The sequence below is a fragment of the Sinocyclocheilus anshuiensis genome, unplaced genomic scaffold (genome assembly GCF_001515605.1).
Source record: "Sinocyclocheilus anshuiensis isolate Anshui unplaced genomic scaffold, SAMN03320099.WGS_v1.1 scaffold293, whole genome shotgun sequence".
Taxonomy (NCBI): domain Eukaryota; kingdom Metazoa; phylum Chordata; class Actinopteri; order Cypriniformes; family Cyprinidae; genus Sinocyclocheilus; species Sinocyclocheilus anshuiensis.
Window position 1 is genome coordinate 131,083 of NW_015540858.1, and position 24,993 is coordinate 156,075.

At 36.7% G+C, this 24,993-nt stretch overlaps 1 protein-coding gene across 1 annotated transcript in view; it reads right to left on the bottom strand.

The window, feature by feature from the left end:
- LOC107687921 (microtubule cross-linking factor 1-like) overlaps positions 1-24,993 on the bottom strand; it is a 58,770-nt gene that overhangs the window by 17,128 nt on the left and 16,649 nt on the right. The window contains exons 4-8 of the mRNA XM_016485410.1: positions 14,979-15,038; positions 13,109-14,527; positions 8,315-8,467; positions 3,379-3,549; positions 1,838-2,065 (exon numbers count right to left, since the gene is read on the bottom strand). Coding sequence (XP_016340896.1) covers positions 1,838-2,065; positions 3,379-3,549; positions 8,315-8,467; positions 13,109-14,527; positions 14,979-15,038 — 2,031 coding nt within the window. The remainder of the gene's footprint in view (positions 1-1,837; positions 2,066-3,378; positions 3,550-8,314; positions 8,468-13,108; positions 14,528-14,978; positions 15,039-24,993) is intronic.

Sequence of the window (24,993 nt, forward strand, 5' to 3'; positions counted from 1 at the left end):
CACAGAAACGCAAAGGAGAGAGCAAAACAAAACACCGGTCATGAATTACAAGTACAAAATTAGGATTTATAAAGAAAAATGTCAGAGGATTTTGATATAAGCCAAGAGGACACTGGTTTTCCTTTGGTGTAAACAAAACTTGGTTCTCGCAAGACTAGCATATCCTCAAGAGCTTAAGCTACGCCTACGGCCTAAACTAGAGATTACAGTTTATAAAGTTTTAAACATGGATATTGTTCTTATACAAACACATCGCTTCACTTCAGGAGGCCTTTATTAACCCCTTGGAGCTGTGTGGATTACTTTTTATGATGGATGGATGCTTCAATCCAAAGATTTTGCTTCAAAATCTCAACATCCATTCACTGCCATTATAAAGCTGGGAAGAGTCAGGACATTTTTTTTTATATAACTGCGATTGAATTTGTCTGGAAGAAGAAAGTCATATACACCTAGGATGGCTTGAGGGTGCAAAACAAAAAAAATACATAATAAAAAAATATAATTAAAAATAAATAAATAAATAAAATCATGCATATCTGGTTAAATCCATGTGACATTATATTCATAAAAATTTTGATGGTCCTAAAACAGGTTTCAAACATACTTTCTTTCTTCTTTCTTTGTTTTGGGTTAAATTCTGACCTGACAGATGACGAAGACATTTTTATGAGATTCACCCATTGTGTCTATAAAAACAACTATTTAAAAAATAATGTAATATTAAATGTATTAAGGCGATTTTTTGTTTTTACATTTATTAATTTACATTAATAAATGTTTTTTTTTTTTTAACCTGTGATTTGTACTGGATTATACATTAATTATGCAAAAGTAGTTACTGATGTAATTTAATGTATGTATTTACATTTATGCGTTTAGCAGATGCAAAGCAACTTAAACTGCATTCAAGGTATACATTTGATCAGTTTGTGCATTCCCTGGGAATCGATCCCATCAGCTTGGCGTTACTAGTGCCATGCTTTCCTGTTACAGGAACGATGATGTATTGATATGCAGTGAAATAATTTCAGACTGACTAATATTTCTGCACTGGAAGTGTTTCTGAGCCTCACTGTTAAATTTTGTTGTGCTTCAGAAAACTAACATTTGTTTAGAGCAGAACACAGCAGCTGTTGTAGATATGACAGATGGACTGTGAAATGAAAAATCATACAACATGTGCTCACACTGTTCCAATGCTGAACTGTTATGGTTCGTCAGACGACCAACTGCCACGAAAGAAACAAATACATCTAAAAAAAGTAGTGACACAGGTCTACAAGAACTCATCAGAAATGCAAACTTTACATCATGCATGTTTTACATTTTGCATCTCAGAAAGTTTATTATTTCTGGTTTCAGTCAGTTAAGTTTCATTAAAAAACAAAACTAAGTAAAAAAAAAAAAAAAAAACCTAAATATTTGATATAAAACTAAAACTAACTGAAACAAACAAACAAAAAATTCTAATAACATTTATTTAATTTATTTGATTATTTTTTAGTTTCAGTTGGTTTTAGTTTTATATAAAAATATTTAGTTGTTTTATTTTTATTTATTTATATGCAAAATGCATTCATGTATCTGTAAATACATACAATAAAGTACATCAGTACTTTAGCATGATTAATGCATAATCCAGAAATAATCACAGGTGTAAAATAATAATAATAATAATAAAAGTAAAATAAAGCGTGTGGTAAATGACCAAATGTAATGTTACACTGATATTTTTATTGAGTTTGTATAGATGCAATGGGTCAATCTCATAAAAACTGTCAGGAAATGTCCTGGTCATCTGGTCAACTAGGCTAGTTATTCTGGATCAGCTCACCTCAGCATGCGCTCCCTCCTCCAGTGCGTCCGTCCTGCGGCCGAGCCTCCAGTGCATCAGGATCCAGCGCAGCTTCATGTAGACAATGACCATGTTGTGGTGGAACAACCTCACTTCCTGTTGCAGCAGGACTCTTTCCTGTGGCCACGTTGGCTCATGAGATTGAAGTCCCTGCAGCTCGAGTCCTCGCCGGGCCTCGGCTCTCCTCCTCTCCTCCTCCTGCACAAGTCAAAACATTCAAAATAGACAAGAGTTATGGTTAATATACTTGTTATTATTATGACATAAAACAGATGCATGCTTGCATAGAGAGCAATAAGTCTCTGAAAGATCATGTGGGGGTTTTAAAGCAAGTGGAAAAGTAAATCTACTAGAAAACCCATCTAAAACACTTTTTATTGTGCAGTTTGCTAGCTGGTCTAAGCTGGTTTAGGTGGATAATTAGCCAGACTACAAGTTAGTGGGGACCTGGCTAGGCTGGTAGGATCTTGGACCAGCAATAACTAGTTCTAAAATAAGAATAACATAAGAATAACTTTGATAATGCTAGTAATATTTCAAGACGAACACGTACTGGACTGAAACAACATAGATTTACTTGAATATCCATAAAATCATGTTCAAATGTGAGTATCAAATATGATCATCAAACTTTTGGGGAGCGTTTATTTGTTAATCTCTCAATTATCATTGTATTGCATTGCATTATATGTTTTGATCATCAAACTCAGCATTTAAATATAATCTTAAAAAGACATATTATTGAGACACACAGAGTGACAATTGATATTTATATGCATTTTATGTAAGTTGTCTGTTATAAAGATCTCATTGATTTACATTACAAGCATCAGAATTTCGTCACTTAGCGATATAAATATCAGGATCTGTACTAAATTGCATATTTTTGCTCAATTTGGGCCTCGGAATAAAACTGAGCTGGTTTTCCTCCATATTCTCACTATATCAAACTATGAACCATAAAAGTCTGATATATCAAATAGGATACTCAACAAAAACATATGCAAACTTTAAAAAAAAAAAAAAAAAAAAAAGGTTCAATAAACTGTTCCATTTAAAAAATATATATATTTTTTTGACTATTATTTGACATGTCAGGCTTTACATGGTTAAGCTGGTATGACTGGTAAGTGGATACACAGACTAGTCAACTAGTTATACTGTACTTCTAGTCTATGTTTTGGGTCTGTAGTGCTGTACTCTTGATATATTGTCTATCCATGGCAAACTACTATTTTCACATCAGTTTTATATGTGAGGAGTCTTTGAATTGATGACTTGTAGGTCTGATCCTGTTTCTAAAAGTAAGCCATGTCAAGTCACATTTACTTCTATAGCGCTTTATACAATTACAGATTGTTTCAAAGCAGCTTCACTGTGATTTTTAATGTTGCAAATTTCTTCAATTATGAGATAAATATAATTTCAGCTGTAAAGCAGCTCTAGAGAAGATAGAGCTCAAGTCAGGTCAGCTTTGGTTCAGTTCAGTTCAGTAATGCATGATGCAAAACAGCAGGTACCTGAGTGATGGATGATGTGAAGCTGTCTTTCTCCTCCGCTCCAGCTCTCATCCTCCTGTCATGCTCCAGGCGGAGCTGTATTTCTCTGGTAGGCGTTCCCATCTCGGGCAGGACCGGGTCATGGAACTGGACCCCATCAGAACACAGAACACCAGTCTCAAAATCCCAGCACTTTCGAGAGAAACACCATCAGTTTTCATGCATAAACACGCCTGTGTCATGCGGCAAGGCAGATGTGGGGTGACATTTTCAGTATCTTCTCATTCTAGATTCGCTACCTTTACATGGATGGTTAGGCAGGACAATATTAAACTGCATTCCAAGTTGCATTCTTAATGGAACAGTTTCCTATAATAAACTCTCTGGATCTCTGGTGATAAATGCAAGAGAATTAATTCAGTCAGCTAAAGGAAGATTCTCCATGAAATAAGCTCATAATCAATTTAGATTAATCTCTACTCTGAAGAAATAGGCTACTAAAGCTACATTCTAAAAAATGCTGGGTTAAATATAACCCAGCGCTGGGTTAAAAAGGGACAAACCCAGCTATTGGGTTGTTTTGACCCAGTGGTTGGGTTGTTTTGAAGAGTGTATGCTTTATGTGCTGCTCTTTGTAAGTGCTAACAATTATCTTATTGTAAGGTTGAATCAGAGTTATTATTGTTAACTAACACTAAAACTAAAACCATAAATAATATTTTCGTTATCTGAAATAAAATAAAATGATTTCATTTCAACTACACTCTAAAAAATGCTGGGTTAAATTCAACCCAGTGACCCAGCATTTTTTAGAGTGTAGTTTCCAAGACAACATTTCTAATTTTTGTTTAGTTTAAGCTGAAGTACTAAACTATTTAAAACTAATAAACAAATACTATACAGACATACAAAAAAAAGAGACAAAAACAGACAACTAAATTACTATTTTTTCCCCCTAAAATTAAAATTAAACAGAAAAAATAAATATAAAATCTAATTATTATCTAAATCTAAATATTAACAAAAACTCATATATCATATATTAACTCATATATCATAGTCTCATATATCATATACTATCAAATATCATAAAGATTCATATGCATGAATATCTCAAGCTGTAAAATAAGCATATGCTGCCTTCAAGTCATTTCATTAATGATTGAGCGCATGTGAAGTAGCATCAGGTCATAATTACAAATGCTTTTGTTTTCGAGTCCTGAATTTTGAGGGATTTTTAAATTGATATTGGTTATTATTAAGCCCAAATGGACCTTTTCTTTTTTTTATTATTTTCTGTGCTGATTTTGGAGGGAAATCTGTCCAATTCTGCAGACTAGATTTAAACATTTAATCATTATTTTATGATTATTTTAAAATAATTTTATTTAAAAAATGATTATTATTTATTTATTGAATTTATTTGTTTGTAATGCACATCAGTATAAAAAAATACTAAATATAAACATGCAAGATTACAGGAACATTACTAATTTATACCTGTAGCCCCTAGGCTGGTAACAAGTATAAAACTTTGTGATTGACAAGTGGTTTATGAGTTGACAGGCTTGTGCTACAAAACTACATTTCCCATCATCCTCTGCAGCTACGTGCTAAAATATACACAGCTTCAGCTGCACAACTAATGCACATCCTTCACTTTTTATTTTGTTATGGTTGTGCTAAAACTGATTTGATCTAGATGATAAAAGTGAGAAACTATTGAAATTACCAGTGTCCATTTGTTCCAGTCAAAATCACTGTAAAATGACTGAAAATTAGGGACCTACCCAGCAGGACTTGAAGGAAGCATGATGCAGGTAAAGTAAGTGTGCATTGTTGCATATTGAAAGATGCTAAATACGCTTGACTACCTGTCTTTTAGCTGATTTGGTTAGCCTGTACGGCAATAGCACATAAACTGGGACAAACACATAGACGTACAACAAATTAAATGCAAACATAAATATATACATACAGATGACATGATTAACACACATACAGCCCTTATTTTAAACAAAAACATCACATTTTCCAAAGCCCCTGCGTGAGAGGATGGTGAGTGATCGTAATTCATGACAAACCAGTGTGATTTTAAATGAACAGCAGTGACTGTGAGCGGAGTGAGAAGAAACCAAAAAAATCACTGTGAGACAATGATGTGAATTAAATGATTCGAGTGAACAAACTGCTCTCGGCTAGATCTTCTGTTGCATCAGACGAATCAATGCTCTTGCTGTTTTTGGTCTAATAACCTGGTGTAAAATAACTGGAAGTGCAATTTTATGACATTTGGCTCGCTTCCATTCGGTTTTACTACATTAGAGAGTTATTGCATTTTATTAATTTAAATAAAGAAATACATACAAGCTCGGGAGAACTGCTCTTCATACTAAAGTGTGTCGTAGGCTTTCCTTTCCTTCTAAACACAGGCTCTGTTTCAAAACCTAGTGAGCAGCCTTTCTGTCTTCATAGGCAGCATCATAAATGTCATATTTTATAAGGGATTTGAAACACTCAAGTTAATGACAAAATACAAAAAAAAATCTAAAAATATCATACACATATTGGGTACAACAGGCCATTTTAATTTGACTTCAATAATTTAATCAATAATTTTTGGAAAATATTTAATGCAATTATTTAATATAAAAATATATTAAATGTAATAATTATATATTTAATGCATTGCAATAAAATATCCAAGAGGCATCTTAAATCATTAATGATTAAATCATTAATCATTGTTTAGGCCAGCTTTCACAACTAGAAAGTGCTCTATGATGCCTAAAAGCACACGCTAGGTTTTGAAACAGATCTAGAGACACAGTAGTTCTGGAGGGAGATTTGTCTGACAGAGACTCAGTATTCACACACTGTTACCTTTGTGCTCAAACACCAGCAGTGTCACATCCATTTAAATTTACATTTTGAAATCTGGAACCATATTCATAAATACTTTAGGCTTAGACACAACCTTTGTGGTTCAGATGTTTAAAGGGGTCATGAACTGAGAAATCAAAATTCCCTTGATCTTTTGACATATAAGAGGTCACTGTACTATAAAATCATCCTGTAAGTTTCAGAACTCAAAACTTTCTCCTTAGTCTAAAATCAGCTTATATTGAAGCCAATCTGCCAAAACGACAGGTTGTGGAATGTGTCGCTTTATGACGTAATAGTGTGGCTAAACCCCGCCTCCGCAGAAGATCATCAACGCCTGCTTCTACATCACTGCCTGTTTAGCCCCGCCCACCGATTCTACATCACTGTCTGTTTAGCCCCACCCACCGATTCTACATCACTGTCTGTTTAGCCCCACCCACCGATTCGCGCATAAAGTAGGTAAATGACGAGAGAGGCAAACGCAGGTCTACGCAAAAACCACACGATAAAGATGGCTCTGAAAACAACAAAATGCTGTGCAGTGCCAAATTGTGGAAAAACACATTCTTTGCATTGCCTTCCTTCTGATCCTGTCTGTTTAGCTCCATCCACCGATTCTACATCACTGTCTGTTTAGCCCTTCCCACCGATTCTACATCACTGTCTGTTTAGCCCCGCCCACCGATTCTACATCACTGTCTGTTTAGCCCCACCCACCGATTCTACATCACTGTCTGTTTAGCCCCACCCACCGATTCTACATCACTGTCTGTTTAGCCCCACCCACCGATTCTACATCACTATCTGTTTAGCTCCGCCCACCGATTCATGCCTGTAGTGTAAATAACGAGAGAGACAAACACAGGTCTACGCAGAAACCAAACGATAAAGATGCTCAGAAGACAACAAGACGCTGTTCAGTGCCAAGATGTGGAAAAACACAGTCTCTGCATCGCCTTCCTTGTGATCCCAACATTAGGAAAGAGTGGATGAAGTTTATTTTTAATGAAGTTCCAGACTGTGTCAGCAAGAACTTGGTCCTTTGTTCGCTTCATTTCACCGCGGAATCGTTTACAAACAAGGCACAATTGGATTCAGGATTTTTCCGAAAGATTGAAACTAAAAGACGATGCTGTGCTGAATGTATCAGATCTGATAGTAATGTCGCACCACACGAGTGTGAGGAACTGTTTTTATTGCGTGCTGCTCACTATTGCTTTGTCTGTTATTACAGATCGTTTGATATGTACTGAGTATTTATGCATTTTTAACCTAAATCATCTGTGAAGGATGCAGCTGTCAAACATACACAACTGTTAGCCAATCACAGCAGTGGGCGTTTACTTCTGAGTCGACAATCCACCACAGAGCGTTCTGATGAGGGGGTCAAAACAAGACAGAAAATAGCCTATTACTTCTGAATTATGATGTTTTTTGATGTAAAAAAATGATAACATTGTAAGTGGACCTCAGAGAACAGTACAAAATAATAAAAAAGGCAGTTCATGACCCCTTTAAAATCTGGCACGTCTGAACACAGCGAGGTCATTCCTGTTTCAGGACGGAAAGCTTTGTCATTAAACCAGTGTGCGAGTTTTGATCTGTACTGTACATTTTCCCAAGGAAAGGCACTCCAGCTCTCTAGTTTTCCATACACCACCGAAACATCTCTTACTGGCCTGTTTTAATGTTAAAAAGAGGATCACAGACTTGGTTATCTCTGGATATCTTTGACAGCTGTGGCTTTTCATGTGATATGGTTACATTTTAAATGGGAAAACAACACTTTTCTGAAACTGCGATGCTTTCTTGAGAATAACTCACCCCTAGTACTGTTCCAGCTACTTTCGTATTTCCATCAAACATGTGACGACGTCCCAAGATAACCAAGGCTTTACAGAAACACGCAGTTTTGGTAGTGCACGGGAAAATCCATTCAGTTTTGACCATCTTACTATCTTACTGTGCACCACATTAAACTGTCAGGTGTTTCAGGAAGTCAGAGGCACTGCAAAGACACTTGGAAACATATCTGTCTTAAAGTTGAGAGGGAGATGGACGAGGCACTGACCTCGGGTCTGAAACTGTGGGGCCTGGTGTATCTACTGAGTCCAGGGCCTCCCCTGGCTGTGACGGAGCCCTTAGCGGCGCCCTGTCCCTGTCCAGGGGCCTCCGGGACACTCTGGCGGTCTAGGCACCACTCCTGCTCCTCCCTGCGCCCGTACTGTGAGTGAGGAGGGGAGGAAAGGGTTGGGGAGGTGGAGACAGAGGGAGGTGCATGGGGATCGTGAACGACAAACAGAATACAGAAAAAAGAGTGGAGGGGAAAAATAAAACTGAACGTGGGTTTAAGCGAAACTCAGAGTGTGAAATGCAAAGGTGAGGGGTCATCGACACACATTGTATTCAAAAAATGATTATGAATCACAAAAGAATGATCGAATGGAAAACAGAAAGAAAGAGAGAGCCAGCGGGCTACAAGACAAAGAAAAGCGCAAAAAGAAAGACCAACTTAAAGATGATGGCGTAGGAGATAGACGAGAAGAGAACGAGAATGAGGAGGAACAGAATCATGGGCTGAATCTGGGAACGAAATGAGGGACGAAGAGAGAAGAAGGGAAGGGCCAAGGGGAAAAAAAGAATGCAAAACACTGGTTATGAAGCGCATGCGATGGGGATACATGAGTCTTATAACCAATAACCCAAAATGTGCAGTGACTGACAGCTGGGACTAAATGCTAATGGTGTCGTGCCAAATCCAGGACCAGGTCAAAACCCTAATGCTTAAACGGCTCAAAGAACTTTTTGGGGGTGTTTTACTAATACAATTATAACATATAGCTGAATTAATATTAATATAATTAAATATTAATATAATAATTCTTAATGAAATAATGACAATGAAAATTACATTATTTTAATGATTTAACTACATATTATTTTATCATTTTAATTACAATTATTTTAATTAGTACCTTATATTAATATTAAGCTAATAATTAAAATAGTACATGTAATTAAAATAATACATTTCTAAATATTATATTAATTATTATTATTAGATTCATTCTAATATTAATTGCAATATTAATATTAATGTAGCTAATAATTAAAATACATGAAATTACAATAATACATTTCTAAAAAAAATTACAATTATTAGCTTTATCAATAGTATTAAAGATAATTGAAAATAAAAAATACATTATACAGTTAAATACTTAAAATAATACTAATATTACTATTTAATAAGCTAATAAGCAAATTTTTAAGCTAATAATTAAAATAATACATGTAATTAAAATTAATTTCTAAATGATTATTTTAATTACTATATTTATAAATATTAACATAAAAATATTATAAATATAAATATAAATATAAAATAACCAAAAACATAGTTAAATAATTAATTATATTTAAATAATTACATACTTTTAAACATTTAGCTATGTGATGTTTTAACATTTTATTATTTTAATAATTAACTACATTAAAACAATTTATTAAAACAAAATTGGGTTTGATAAAATAAATATATTTTAATATAAATACAAATTAATAAATATGTTTGATCCACAATTTTTTTTGAGGTACACATAGTTTTGGTCACTTGATGTTGAATGTTAAGTCCTCGTCCTGAAAGCAAAACCACTTGAGAACCACACTTCCATACACCATAGGTTAAAATAAAGGTTTTAGCTAGCTTATTAATAAGCTTGCCAAGCTAGTACAAAAGTAAACCTTTAAATCTCATTATGATGTTCAATTGTCAAAAAGTACAGATTTTTGGCATCACAACAGAAAGATACAATGTCATAGCTGATAATGAATACAAAACAAATTATATTATACTATATAATTACCACTGATGTATTGTTTAATTATAACTCTAGGTTCCTGATCAGTGATAGAACAATGCTAAAGGCTTCTGGATGAGGCAGAACAAACATCTGCAAGGTGTGTAGGACTTTGACAGGGTTTGGATGCGGCACGACGGCAGCAAAGCTCAGCCATGCGAAGAAAAGCAGCATATCAACGAGCTGAAGCTCTTGAATAAACATCCTATATGAGTGTATATCAGGTCTGTTATCATTAACCGGTGGGGGACATCTAACCGTTCATAGATATGAGGTGAAAAAGCTGTGACTTCATGCCTGATGAAGAGTGTTTTAGTGGTTAGATTTAAGTGATGTGACCCAAAGCAAAGAACCGCCCAGTTTAACCGATGGCTTCCACCAATGAACATGAGCCAAATGAGCTAATCAACCAATCAGAGCGCAATTCAGACACTACTGACCTTAAATTTGAAATATCAAATCACGTGCAGAAGCTCAGTTTATACGACAAGCTACTAAAACATCAATAGATGTCAAACCCGTAGTTGCATGTAGGTTATTAGTTGGAAAGTTGACTCATGTTATCATAAAGCAGTTTCAAAGCACAAAGCAGGAAATAAGCTACAAGCAGTTCTATGGAGGGCAGCTTTCCGAGACTATTTAGCATATATGACACCAAAACATTTTAAAATCATTAATTGAGACAAAAGACACAGCTGCATTATTCCTTAGAATGATCAACCACATCAGAGTCACTTAAAAATATATAGAGAAACAAACATTTAGTGTATTCAGAGTATGTTCACAGGTCACACAGAGCCTCTAGAGCTGGAAGTCCGCAGTATAAGCACTTCTTGTCTGCCATATTAATGGCTGCATCTTCCATATACATTGCATCAGCATTAACTGTGCAAATAAACTACTAGATTTGCTCAAGGCCAGACCCCAGGTGATGACAAACACATTTTACTGCCATTTTAACTAATGTTAGTATGCATCATACCACATCAGCCGGGTCCAAAATTGACAAGTGCCAGTAAATAAAAATTTAATCGAGATCAATTTAATTACGATAACCTAATTAAGAAGTGCAACATGTAAACATGAAAATATGAGGATCTAGAAAACAATGCGTCCTCCTGTCTTTGTTAAAAGTGAAGTTTAAGGCCAAAAACAAACTTTAAGCAAGTATGTGATTGCTGCAGCAAGCATTTGCACAGAGGGTGTTATTAGCTTCTAGCAATGCCCGAGAGACTTCATGCATTGATGCATTACAAAATGAGTTGGCACACAATTTATAACTAAATGCACGTATGTGCCCTGGTCAATCGCTTACAGCTGGTTTGTGCGCTTGTATTCATGTCATATATGATGCTGCGAATAACATTTGGGCTATTTGTGACAAATATGCATAAAAATAATATAACTGATATTGACTAGGGCTGCACGATAAATCGCATGCGATATTTAATGTGCATCTTATCAGTAAAGCCGGTTCTGTAATCATGTGCAGCCCTAATATTGACTAAGCAATACAAAATACTATCAAAGCTTATTTCTGCCATGGAATAAATAAAAGTAATTGCAACTTTTTAACTCACAATTCTGACTTTTCTCGTATATTTCTGAGGAAACTCAGAATTTCGCAATTCTGAGATGTTAACTCACAATTCCAAAAAGAGTCAGAATTGCAAGATGTAAACTTAGAATTCCAAAAAGAGTCAGAACTGCGAGATGTCAACTCCGAATTCCAAAAAAGAGTCAGAATTGCGAGATGTTAATTCAGAATTCCAAAAAAAGAGTCTGAATTTTCAGATATAAACTCGTAACTGTGAGAAGAGAATAAAAGATTGGTGAGATAAACAGTCGTAGTTATCTTGTCATATTTTTATTCTGTGGTAAGAAATAAGCTTCAGTAAAATACACTTTTATGGCTGGGAAATATTTCTTAGTTTACCCACTACTGGCACAGTTCATTTTGGACCCTTCAAATCATAGACAACCAAAATAGTACACATAGCTCTGTGAAGCCATGCGGGAAATACCCCTAAACACCCCCCTGCCCCAGGTGCTAGACAAGGGGGTTGTGGGTAAGAGGATGGGGCAGGTACAGATGCAGGTGTTTGGTGCTTATGAGCAGCATCGAGGGTGGTTTTTTCTAGGAAAGGAGAGGTAGGGGCATCTTGGCTGAGCTCGGTAGCGCTCGTGCTGGTATGTGCCTATGTGTGGGTAAGGGAAATGTGCATTGCATTCTGGGATATTGTATTCCAGGAGGTGTGCCCTATCGTATAGTGCACATTTTGGCAAATGTAGTACAGCAGGTCATCTGGATAGTCCATCCATGCAGAAAATTCATGTACATACAGCAAAAATAGCACAAATAATATGGTGTTCTCAAAGAAAACTGAGAGGTCAGTTAATATTGATGAGCGAGTGTTGTTCTGTGATGTCTGGAAGACTTGTTCAACTGCCTACATTTATGCTGAAGGTTATTAATGTCAAAATGAATTAAAAAGCATCAAACATCTTCACAACTCTGTGTATCCTGTTTTATTATCTCATTAATCTCAGAGCAGGTCTATCAGAACGTAACTCTGCTCACAGAACTCCCATTAATCTTTCGCATGGATGTTTTTTCACATATAACTTACAACAAAAAAAAAAGATAAGAAATATCACTGTTGGGCAAGGCAACTGCATAACCAGTTTGCTATTCAAATACTCTGCCTACAGCTCCATATCTCAAGCAAGTCTACCTATTTCCCTTCTTATCTGGGTGTTGTTTCTGGTTTGAGATGAAGAGTCATGCCAGCCAAATTAGTTGAATAGCTTCCTTTATGGTGCATTCAGGACCTTCGATATATGATACATGAAGATGCAGAATCAATATAAAGGTGTATGCATTCTCAAAAAAGGAATTTCAAATGAAGAAGCAGCAAAGGAAAAAAGGAAGTTGCCATGTCATGTGATCGCATGTGACGGCAAAAACTGAATAAAGATGAAGAGTCGAGATACACATAACCTACCTGGAAGTCCGTCACCAGATCCCTTCCCAGTGTCCCGATGGGTGAGTCCCTTGACATGGAGGTAACCGTGGAAAGGAAGCTGCTAGATTCGGTGAGGTTGGGCATAGGGGAAAGGTCGTCGACGCGGTCCCTTAGACCCACCCCTAGGTGGTCCACCTTGTCCATGAATTGCTGGAGTTCCGTTTGGAAAGCCCTCATGCGGGTGTTGATGGTATCCAGCACCTGAGAGTCGGGTTTAGATTCAGCAGAGTCCCCATCGCCTCTGAAATCCAAACCTTCCGCAAGAAGGTCCCCTCCCAGGACAACCAGACGACCTTCATGGATCAGACTGTCCGTATCTGCGATGACCCGCTCCACCGTTTTACCAAGCATCTCAGCTTCACGCCTGACGTTGTGGAGCGTCTCACGGTCTTCCCGTCTCCGCTGGGCAAACTCGGCCACTCCCAGTTCGCCAGGATCTGAAGGTTTCTCGCCACTGGCGAATCCAGAAGTCGCCGTTTTCTCAAACAAGTCATCGGAGTCGCTCTCCCCACCAACAGGACCCTCACGTTTGGGGTGGAGCAGCAGAAGCCTGGTCGTCTCGTCCTCATCTGGTTCCCTTCGCCCGGCATCGCTAGCCACATCACTATCCCGTGGGCTACTGGTGCGTATTCCCAAGTGTGCCGCCAAGTCACAGCGCTGCATATCTGATATTAGCACCCGGTTCTCGTACTGCAGCTTCATCACCTTCCCACTTAGCTCATTGATCTGGAGTCTTGAGGCTTTCAGCTCCTCCTGCAGTGGGGCACCACTCCCTGCTCCCGAGAAACCATTACCTCCTCCGTTACCAGGTTTGAGAGTGCCACCATTTCCACCCTCAGCTCCCTCGGACTCCCGATCGGCTTGGCTGGGTCCAAATTTGAAGAGGTTGAGCTCAGACGTCAGCTGCTTGTTGTGGTCCTCAATCTCAGAGATGGAGCGCCGCAGCAGCTCTGCCTCCTCTTCCACAAACTGCAAGTGTCGCCGCAGTTCACTTGCAGATTCCAGGGCATCACCACCAAACGGTGAAGTAGGGACGCTTGAGAAGGGTTCACGCCCAAAGCAGTCCCTCTCGTACTGGCAGCGTAGGTCTTCGTTTTCCGCCCTGAGGCCACGGTTTTCCACCTCCAGCTCTATGATCTTCCTTCCCAGAATGTTGGCTTCCTCTTCCACCAGTTTGAGCCGTAACCTTAATTCGGCTTCCCGGGAGGTGTGGGGGCCTCCACCTGTCACCTCTGCCAGGGGCAAAGAACTGTCCACGTCTCCATATACTGATTTATACTTCTGCAATTCTTGTTCCAGTTCATCCTTCTCGCGGCCAAGTTTTGCCATCTTTTTACGCATAAGAGCAGATTCCTCCTTGGCAAACTGTAGCTGACAGCGCAGATCTGCACTGTCCTCCTGGAAAGAAAGAAATAAGTGAACGTAAAAGGCAATACCATTCATTTCGAAATAGCAAATAGTGACAGATTAATCGGCCTGGACAACATTTTAGAAGTCTAGATGTTCTGTAGTCTATATACTCAACAAGTAGTGCATTTAGCATATTTTGATGTTCTGTGCACTCTTAAAAATAAATGTTTCCAAAGGGGGGGGGTTGAAGCCATGACAGAGAAGAACTATTTTGGATTCCCCAAAGAACCTTTCAGTGAACAGTTATTAAAAGAACAATTTTATGTGAAGAACTTAATAATATAAAGAACCTTTTTCAACTATAAAGTATGGTTTGTGCAATGTAAAGATTCCATTGAAGTTAAAGTTTCTTCATGGAACCACAGATGTCAATAAAGAACCTTTATTTTTAACAGTATATAAGGCTTGTGAATTGATCTTTGTGTTTCTTTGTACACACCTGAGTTAAAGACTTCTTATCTTTGAAGGTTTCTCTACTGCTTCGCCTCCGCAGAGCAGTCTGAAAGACAAAAAGAGCGAAGTTAGAAGGTGTAAAAGAGGACAGAGCAGATAAACAAAATGTGAGAGTCAGCGACTAATGAACAACATCTTGATTTCTGTTACCAAGCCTGGTAACCTTCATGAAAAACAGGAGCAAGCTTTCGAAAAGAAATTATTCATTTTGAATAAAAAAAAAAAGAATCAGCATCTGATTTGAACACACCATCAATTATGAATACCGTATCAAGCTTAAAACTGTTATTATGTGAATTACAAGTCATGGTCCTTATGGCAGATCTTACTATTTGAATAAAACTGCTGCTGTCAGATTTGGGATTCCTTCTTTATATCTCAGAAAACTACAGAAATACAACACTTAACAACGCATAATAAAAAAAAACTGCCAATAGCTTGCATTGGCTTTGCAGGTGTTCAGTTGTTAATAAAGACGACTCTGGATATTAACAATAATAAACAATAAACAATATTATGCAATACTAGTTTGAGATTCTGCAAAGTTTGGGATTTCCACAGTTTCAAAGCTGAATGTTCAACTTCAAGTGCTGTTTTTTTTTTTTTTTTTGCACTTTTCCAAATTAAACATTTTAAATTATGATTTTGAATTAAACTGAATGCAACATATGTGAAGTAGAACAAACCAAAATAGTTGCCAAGCACTTAGAAATTAAAAAGATGTGAACAGGATGTGAACAGGTTTGGTAATAATATGGTAGACAGCAAAAAATTGAAAAAATTAAGTTGAATATATTTTCAGGTTGTTGAATTGGTGTAGGGTGAAATCAGGCCAAATGCACAAGGACAAACTACATGAGTTGCATTCTCAGTGTTGCCACAAGAGGCGCTATAGCAGACGTTTAGCATAAACTGTCTTCTACTCTCATTTCTACTTCAGATCAGCTACTGTCATGGTGGAGCAACAATTTAAAGAGAATCGTACTAAGCAAGTTAGTTAAAGTCAGTACGCTTATAGTTAGCTACCAGGAATAAGAACACATCCAATTATTTTGCTATAATCATTGGCTGACCGCACATGATCTCTAACTTAAATCAAGAGTTAAGTAGGTAAACTTAGCCCTGCTTATGCACAGTCTATCTTGAGTCATACACCGAACTTAAATAGCTGCTGCTGATGGCTGTGTTAGCTTTGAATCATTTATGGCCAGACAGATGGAAAGTGTGAGATGGGCACAGGAGAGGAGGGAGTTTGAAACTTTTTCACCAACACAGCAACAGGGCGAGAGAGCCTAGATTCGACTCCAAAACAGAGGAGTAGATGAGATGAGGTGATGATGTCATTTTTTATGTGGGCTTCAGGGAGTCGGCAATATGGTTAGAATTTATGGTTCACAATTTTCCCATTCATGTTCAGACATCCTCCACTAGCTGCCACACAAACATCAATCACACAAGCAGTAGGAAAAAATTGACATCTCTACTGATGCTAAGTCAAACATCACTATTACTATTCCTCATATTTAGTGACATTCTCCTCAGACTAAGCATTGAAGTTTAGTGCATGACTCACACTCCAGACGTAACGATTCCTCATCATGTGTAATGCATTACATTTAACCATTTATCCAAAGGTACTTTGGTACATTGCTTGTACTTTATTGCTTGTATTGGTTAATAAGGTTTTATACCTTGAGTGCAAAGACCTTGCAACCATCCAGAACACTCTAGCAACTGCATAGCAACACCTAACATGCTAAAAAAAATGCTAAGAACATCTTAGTAGCCACATTGCAGTGCCTTGGAAACCACTCAGAACAGAATTAGCATTGTGGCAATGACTTTTGCAATTGATGTTTGCATAACACACACACAGATTAAGTTACACAAACGCATTAATGCATTAGTGTGCAAAACACTCTCGGTCTAATTCTCTCCATCCCTCGCTAGCATGCAAACACACATACAGTTTAAAAACATACTTAAAATCTGCAACAGTAATGCCATGCATCTGCTCTAGAGGAACGCATGACAACTATTTGCTAGGGTGATCCTGAAACACCTCTAATAAAACAGATAAACAAAGGGCTCTTTTATAACAGATCAGTCAACATGTGCATTTCTTCTCTCATCCTCAGTTCTCTGTCCCTCTTACATTTGCACGATTATCTAATTGGAAAGGCATTACAGCGCGCCTGTACTCTGCAGCCTGCGTGCATGTGTTTCCTACAGACTTATGTAATGTAACGGGTGTAGCTTAGTGACAATGCCTGATTGAAAAAAAAACAAAGCAGCTGAAAACCCAAACTGAACCCTCGCTGTTAAACTACAGTATGTGCACTCTCATATGCAGTACAGTGAAAATACTCCTGACAAAAAAGATCTCAACTGTTTCTCCTAGACAGCAATATGATTATATGGTGAACAAATGAAGACTTCGATCAATTTTCTCCATGATTAAATTATCTGAGCTGATATTCACATTCATTTTATAGCGAATGATTGATGTGTGCTTATTTTTATTCCTCCATAAAAAAATCAAGAAGAAACAAAGTTTCATAATTAAAAGAAAGAACTAAAGTCTCTTTACAAATAAATTAATACTTTAATTCAGCAAGGATGCAACTGATCAAAAGCAACAGTATAGACATTTATAACGTTCACAGTTTTTTTTTATCACAGTTTCCACAAAAATAAGAAGCAGCACAAGTGTTTTAAACATTAACAATAATCAGAAATGTTTCTTGAGCAGCAAATCAGCATATTAGAATGATTTCTGAAGGATCATGTGACACTGAAGACTGGAGTAATGATGCTGAAAATTCAGATTTGATCACAGGAATAAATTATATTTGAAAACATATTACAGTAGAAAACAGTTATTCTAAATTGTAAAAATATTTCACTGTTTTTAGTGCATTTTTTATCCAATAAATGCAGCCATGGTGAGCACAAGAGACTTAAAAAAAACTTTAAAATATCGTACCAACCCCAAACCTTTGAAAGCATGTAAATAGTAACCTCTGAGCAATTAAAAATATCGCATAGCAAAAAATATCAACTGGTACAAGGAGAGAAAATCAGAAAGAGGCGAGCTGCATGACAGATCGTGCTCACAACAGTGGTGCGTTCAGGCTTAGATAATCACAGTCTAACTACAGTCGACAAATCCTGCTGCTTGGCCTCGTCCCAAATCAGATCGCCACCCGTCCTCCAATTCCACCCCACCCGCCCTACATCCACAGACTGACAGCTACTGTTCAACCTCGCAACACAGAGCAGTGCATCAGGATGACAGAAACAGATCAAAACGCCTCCTGCCTCATGATCCAGAAACAGCAGATTGTCACTACAACAGATCAGATCATCTAGAGTAGATATAGTACAATAAATACAAATATTCTAAACAAAAAGACATGACTTCAAGGTAGTATACAAGTGGGAAATCATGTTTTAAAGGTATTTGGAGAGTGTAAATCAACAGATTTGGAGTGTTAGCTCTAGTGTGTATATTAGCCACATTTTTGGAAGATTTTGATTGCAAAAAATACAATTGAATAACGATTAAGATTACCATAGTAAATTAGTTTATTATTTTTTTCTCTCCTGAACATTCAATTCACTTGTTTCCACCACAGGAAATAAATAAATAAATAACAATTATAAGACTTTTTTTCTGCAATCATGAGAAAACAAAAGTAAGAATTGCAAGATATAAACTCAGAATTGCTAGAAAAAAGATAAAATTGCGAGATGTAAAACTCAAAATTGTAAGAAAAAATTGTGAGATATAAACTTGAAATTATGAGTTTATAACTTGCAATTGTAAGATATAAAAAGTCACAATTACCTTTTTACATTTTTTAGTCTGTGGTGGAAACAAGCTCGAATGTTGTTGATAGATCATTCATCATCAATTATTTTTGCTCTTTTGTTTCACTTTTGGTGTGAAAAAGGCATTTTTCACAGTATAAATTCAATGAAATGCATTTGTATAGCACTTTTCTCAAGTAATATTGTTCCAAAACAGCTTCAGAAAAATATTTTTACACAGCATTTGACCATCTGTATGAATGCGTTTTCGAGGGACTTTAGTTGTGTGAAAGCATTTCAGAATGATGAAATTAGACAGAAACACAGTAACACACTCGCTCTATTCAGCATGAGCACAAAGCTTCAGTCATCTGTCTCTGCTACAGATAGAGGTTATTCTCTCGCCCTAAAAACAGCCTGTAAAGCCAGACCTAAGCTGATCTCAGATCAGAATGTGTAAATGGGTTTGGAAAGGCTGAAGTTGCATCTACAGGTCTGGGATCAGTGTTCTGAAAACTCTGCGTGATGTTCGTCTCCATCTGCCATCTCCGGCAGGAGGTCTTTGTGTGGATGAAGCAGAATACATTCAGCCATTCTTTATTCAACACTCAAAAAACCCTTCAATACACAAATTAATGAATCTGCACAAAGGAAGAATCTGGCATTCAAAGCAGCAGGATGAGTTTCATTTTAGCAAACAGATTTCTATATGCTGTGCATTTCCCCATTTATATATAAACGTTTGCATTTCCTACAGTCTGTACATGGGGAAATTTATGGAAGCATGTTTCCACCACAGAATTTAAAAATGAAACAACAAAATTGCCAATGTTTTTAACCACACACTTTTTCCCCTTGCAATTCAAACTCACAATTTTGACTTTTCTGACAATTTTGGACAATTCAGAGATATAAATTCAGAATTGCAAGACATAAACATAAAATTGCGAGATATAAACTTAGAATACTGAGAAAATGACAGAATTTCAAGATATAAACTCAGAATTTTGAGAAAAAAAAGTCAGAATTATGAGACATAAACTCAAAATTCTAAGATGTCAACTTGGAATTGTAAGAAAGAAAGTCATAATTCTGAGTTTACATCTTGCAATTCTGAGAAAAAAGTCAGAATTGTGAGATAAAAAGTAGCAATTAGCTTTTTTATTTTTTATTCCATGGCAAAAAAAAAAGGGTTTCCATACATTTCTCATATAAAATTAATAAAAAAAAAACTGTGAGATAGATTTGTATATTTATATTTGATATAAAAAAAAAATTATTTTATTTTTATAATTGAGATTTTTAGATATTTTTATGTATAAATGTATGCATACTCAGGGGCGTAAATTTCATCTAACAGTAGGGGGGACAATAAACATAACAATTCTCAAGAGCAATTTTTGAAGGGGACACAAATAATACAGCTAAAATTGTACTTGTAAGGATATGTATGCACAGAGGAAAGCCTTACTACTATTAGTGCAGCAGGGAGACCGTGACAAACTAGACAACTTAAAGCTGTTGTGATCGCGCCGTGACAGCGCTCGTGTCCGTTGTAGACATTTACAGTGTTGCCAAATCCGCGGCTTGAAGCGACCCCAATAACAATTTTAGCCCCCAGAATGCGATTTTTACCGGGGGACCCCTCGAAATGCGGATAGTTTGGGCTAGTTTTGAGTAGCAATTGGGCGGGTTTTGTTATGAAAACCTGGCAACCCTTTCCCTCAAGCAGGTAACGTTATTATTGCTAACATAGCGGACTCACCGAAAAATACATTGACATCATCTATTAAAGATAAAATAATCACTTCATCCGATGTTTAAAGGGGTCATATGATGTTGCTAAAAAGAACATTATTTTGTGTATTTGGTGTAATGAGCACAGTTTTTAATTATATTTTTAGGGGGGACAACCCTCAGATGGGGGGGTCCTGTCCCCACCGACCCACCCGGGATTTCAGCCTATGTGCATACTATATCTAGACATAAAATCTTATATCGGAGTCAGATTTAATATATAAATCACTGCATACAGCCTGCAGAAATAGAGGATGGACTGAACTGCGTCTAATCAAGGTTGACTGATATCTAATATCTAGTGCTGATCTAACCTGAGCTGACAGAGTGACTGACTCTGCAGTCCGGCTGTGACTGAGCACAGATAAAACCGAGGTCGCCCCAAAGTCACAAACACACATCCCTGGAGAAACGCAGGATATCTGCTGCCTGACAAACGACACAAGCCCTTGTTCTGATTCCTGTGCTCCACTACACTCCACTAACAACAAATACTGTAAGGATCCGACTGGAATACCATGGAATTTTAATATATGCAGTGGCAATGTTTCATTAGCAAATTCATATACTAAGGTATTTAAATGGTAAAATGCAGGGTCCGTAAAAGAATACTATGGCAAACCATCAGGGTAGTGTCCAAAAAAACTACATTATATATATATAAATAGTAGTTTTATTTATGTCAAATTTCTCATATCTGTGAGCTAATTAATAACATAATGAAATAAATTAATACAATATGACACCAAAATAATTATCTAGTAGACAGTATAATATATATATATTAAGCATTTTCTTTTGTTAAGTGTTGTCTTTTGCATGACACACCGGTTTATAAGCACGTCTCTGTAGCATAAAACCACTCTTTACTAACTGTCCTTGTGGTTAGTTGAACATTAGCTACTACAGAGATGTTTCCTAGAGTTCTGCGTTAATGAACACTCGGGTCTCTAATGGAGGGTCAATATTTACCATCCTGCCTCACATTTCACGTAATCTTGGAATCTGAAGATGACATAATCTTGTACAAACACATTTTTTAATAATGCTACAAGGCCTCTCTCAGGGCCGCTCGATATCTCTCTCTGCTAAAGGCTTGTTAAGGACGAGAAAAGCAAAAATACGATGGAACGTTTCTCAAGGGCTTTGTCACAAAGACTGATGGAGATGTTTGTTTACAGCTACATGGCGGTGGCATCAGAAGTGAACAACAGGACGAAAATGTTTATGATGCTTATGGCCTCCAGCACACAACATTAAACAGCATTCGCAACACATTTTGCTTCTTTAATCTGACGTATTTCAGAATGAAACAGGAAATTCAACAAGAAAAAAAAGCCTATTTCCAGGTATAACTCAATAAACAGCAGGAAGGATGAAATACTAGAAGATGCAGTGCATATGTCATTTATGTATCTACATGTCTCAAAACGTGGAATCTGCATTTCATCCAACAATACAAGACTCAAGATGTCTAAGACTACAAGATCTCTAAGATGGGTTTATGATATAATAAACTCATTAGGTTTTAGCATTGTTTTATACAGAAGCTACAGAGAAACAGACGGCTAATTAGTCACTAATGTCTTTAGAACATTTTAAACAAGATGCCACGTCACATTTGAAGAATCAAATTAAGACTTGTAATGTGATTTTAAGAAAACTGATATGTTTATCTATAAGCTCTCTGAACTTTATTTGTAATATTGTGACTGTGAGACAACAGTGTTGTTCTTAAAGCTAGTACATAATTTAAAGCTGGTATGAAATGAAATATCACCCTATTTTCTAAATGTATGTTATGGCTCTGATGGTGAACAATTCATCTGTGTGCATGTTCCATTTACAAAAAATAACCTCATACTATTTAATCAAAATATCCTGATATAAAGGGGAAAAAAAGAACATAGCAAATAAAAAAAATCAGACTCTGAGATACATTTTTATATTTAATATAAATTTATTTTTTATATATATATTTAATATTTGAGATTTTTAGGTAGTTTTTAAATATAAATGTATGCATATATAGATATAAAATATAAATAGGCTGTCATATCAGTTTAAAGTCTACAAAAATCTGATAAAATGTCAATTTTGATACTCAAAAGTCACCATTTTTGTGGTACATTTGCATATTGATCAATTGTAAATACGCACAGCAATCCTTTAGTTTAAAACATGGCAACCCCAATCTAATGGGTTCGATTCCCAGGCAATGCATGAACTTAACAAATACTACAGAGACGTTTCCTGCTTCATCAGTGAACATTAATGAATGCTTGGGTCTCTAATGGAGAATCACCCTATTTTCTAAATGCATGTTATAGATCTGATTGTGAACAATTCATCTGTGTGCATAATTCATCTATAAAAAATAACCTCATAACATCTAATCAAAATATCCTCATATAACGCCAATGTCATGGGTTCAGTTCCCAGGGAATGAATGAACTTAACAAATGTATGTGCACTGTCATTTTGGAACTGCCAAATGCATGAATGTAAATGTAAATATTGATGACCTCAAAGCTACAGACATGCACTGAAAGATGCACATTAATCAACCTATGAGGTCTGAACCCAAAACATTTCAGCTACAAGCTCAAAAACAGCCCCACAACAATACAAAAGTGGTCTGGGATCAGAAGCTGTGTTTACATCTTATAAACACTCAATCCATCAGAAGAGCACTGGGCCGGTGAGGCGTTGTGATAGTGTGTGTACTCACACCGACACGCTGACGCTGCAGCCATTTTCCCACACAACACTAATGAAACAGTCACACTCTGCTCTTCTCGCTCGCTCTGACTGAACTCCATGAGTCAGAACAGCATGATGGAAAAGACAGAAAGCAGAGTGATACTGACATCAGAGGAAGACCGGCAAAAACAGATTGGCACATTTTTCTGAGATACAGCTGATGAAAAAATCGTTCAGTTTATGCTATGTGTCGTGCTCACGATGAATGCATTTTGTAAGAGAACAGCACAAACAGCGGCGATCTCTTTGCCAGTTCATTTTGCCAGTTAGATTTCTTTCTGTGGGAGTTTTGCTGCGAGCGCTTACTCATGTCACATGTAGCTTCTAGTGTACTGGACGTGTTTGATGACATGGTTGATGTGTGGGAACAGATAAACTGGACTGAGAAGCCAGAGGGGTCCAAGATATGCCAAACCCTCTTATTTTACTGATAGCATTCAAAACTGAAGAGTTAAGTGATTTACACTGAGAAACACTCAAAGGCAATGCAACGTAAATCACTTACTATGCATCAATATGTGTATCAAAAATAACTAAGATCATCCAGTGTGTTTTGATTCATAATACATGGAAGCATGCATGTTAAAGGATGCATGGATAATATGCTGTGTCTGGTGAATTTTAAGAGCTATATGCTAATGCTAACATGAAATAACAGCAAACATGAAATATTCTCTATGTTTTGTGAATGCACGCTAGCATTAGCATCTCTACCGTTCTGACTCTCCTGAACTCAACCAGGGTTCAAAAAGTGATCAATGACAAATAAAAACCAGCTTCTGTGTAACACATGGGATTTGTTTGGAATTGCATACTACCTTAGGACTCATACTAGACGTATGCACATTTTCTGCATGCATAGAATGATGCTAAAATGTGCAGTTTACAACTAGAGCTTATTAGGTGAGATACTGTTATGTCACAACGCAATGAACTTGATGAACCCTTAATTTTTCTAGTGTGACAAATGAACTGGAAGTGACATGAGCTACAATCCTCATCTATATTTTATTTAAATGTAACATTTTAGATATCATGAAAAACAGATCATATATATATATATATATATATATATATATATATATATGACTTTTAATTTTAATGTAAAAGTTAGATATTATGAAAGATATATCATTTGAAATATTTACATCATTTTAAAAAACAATATTTTACATATTTAAACATTTAAAACATAACATATGGTTTCATATACTACAGTATGCAGTATCTAGTACACACTCCACAGTATGCCAGTATTCCATTCCCAACACAACCCATGAATTCTTAGTAACTGGTCTGATTTCATTAGCATTATGTATATGATGATAAGACTTGTCTGCTGTTGTCAGGAGACCGGGAGAATCCTCTAAGCCGTTAATCTCTGTCTGGGATTCTGTCTGGAAAAGTCAAGGGACCCTGTGTGTATTACCATCCCCGCACGGGCCGCGCACACAGTCCCAGAGGGCGTTCTAGACACATAAGCAAGCCATCTCCATCACTACAGCGAGCGTCAAACACAACGGAAGCTCTTTTAAGCTCTCTCATTTGGCTAAAGGGATGCGGTGGTCTCCGGAGAGTTGGGAATGTGATTTTGTGTGTGTGTGTGTGTGTGTGAGAGTGAGGTGGGT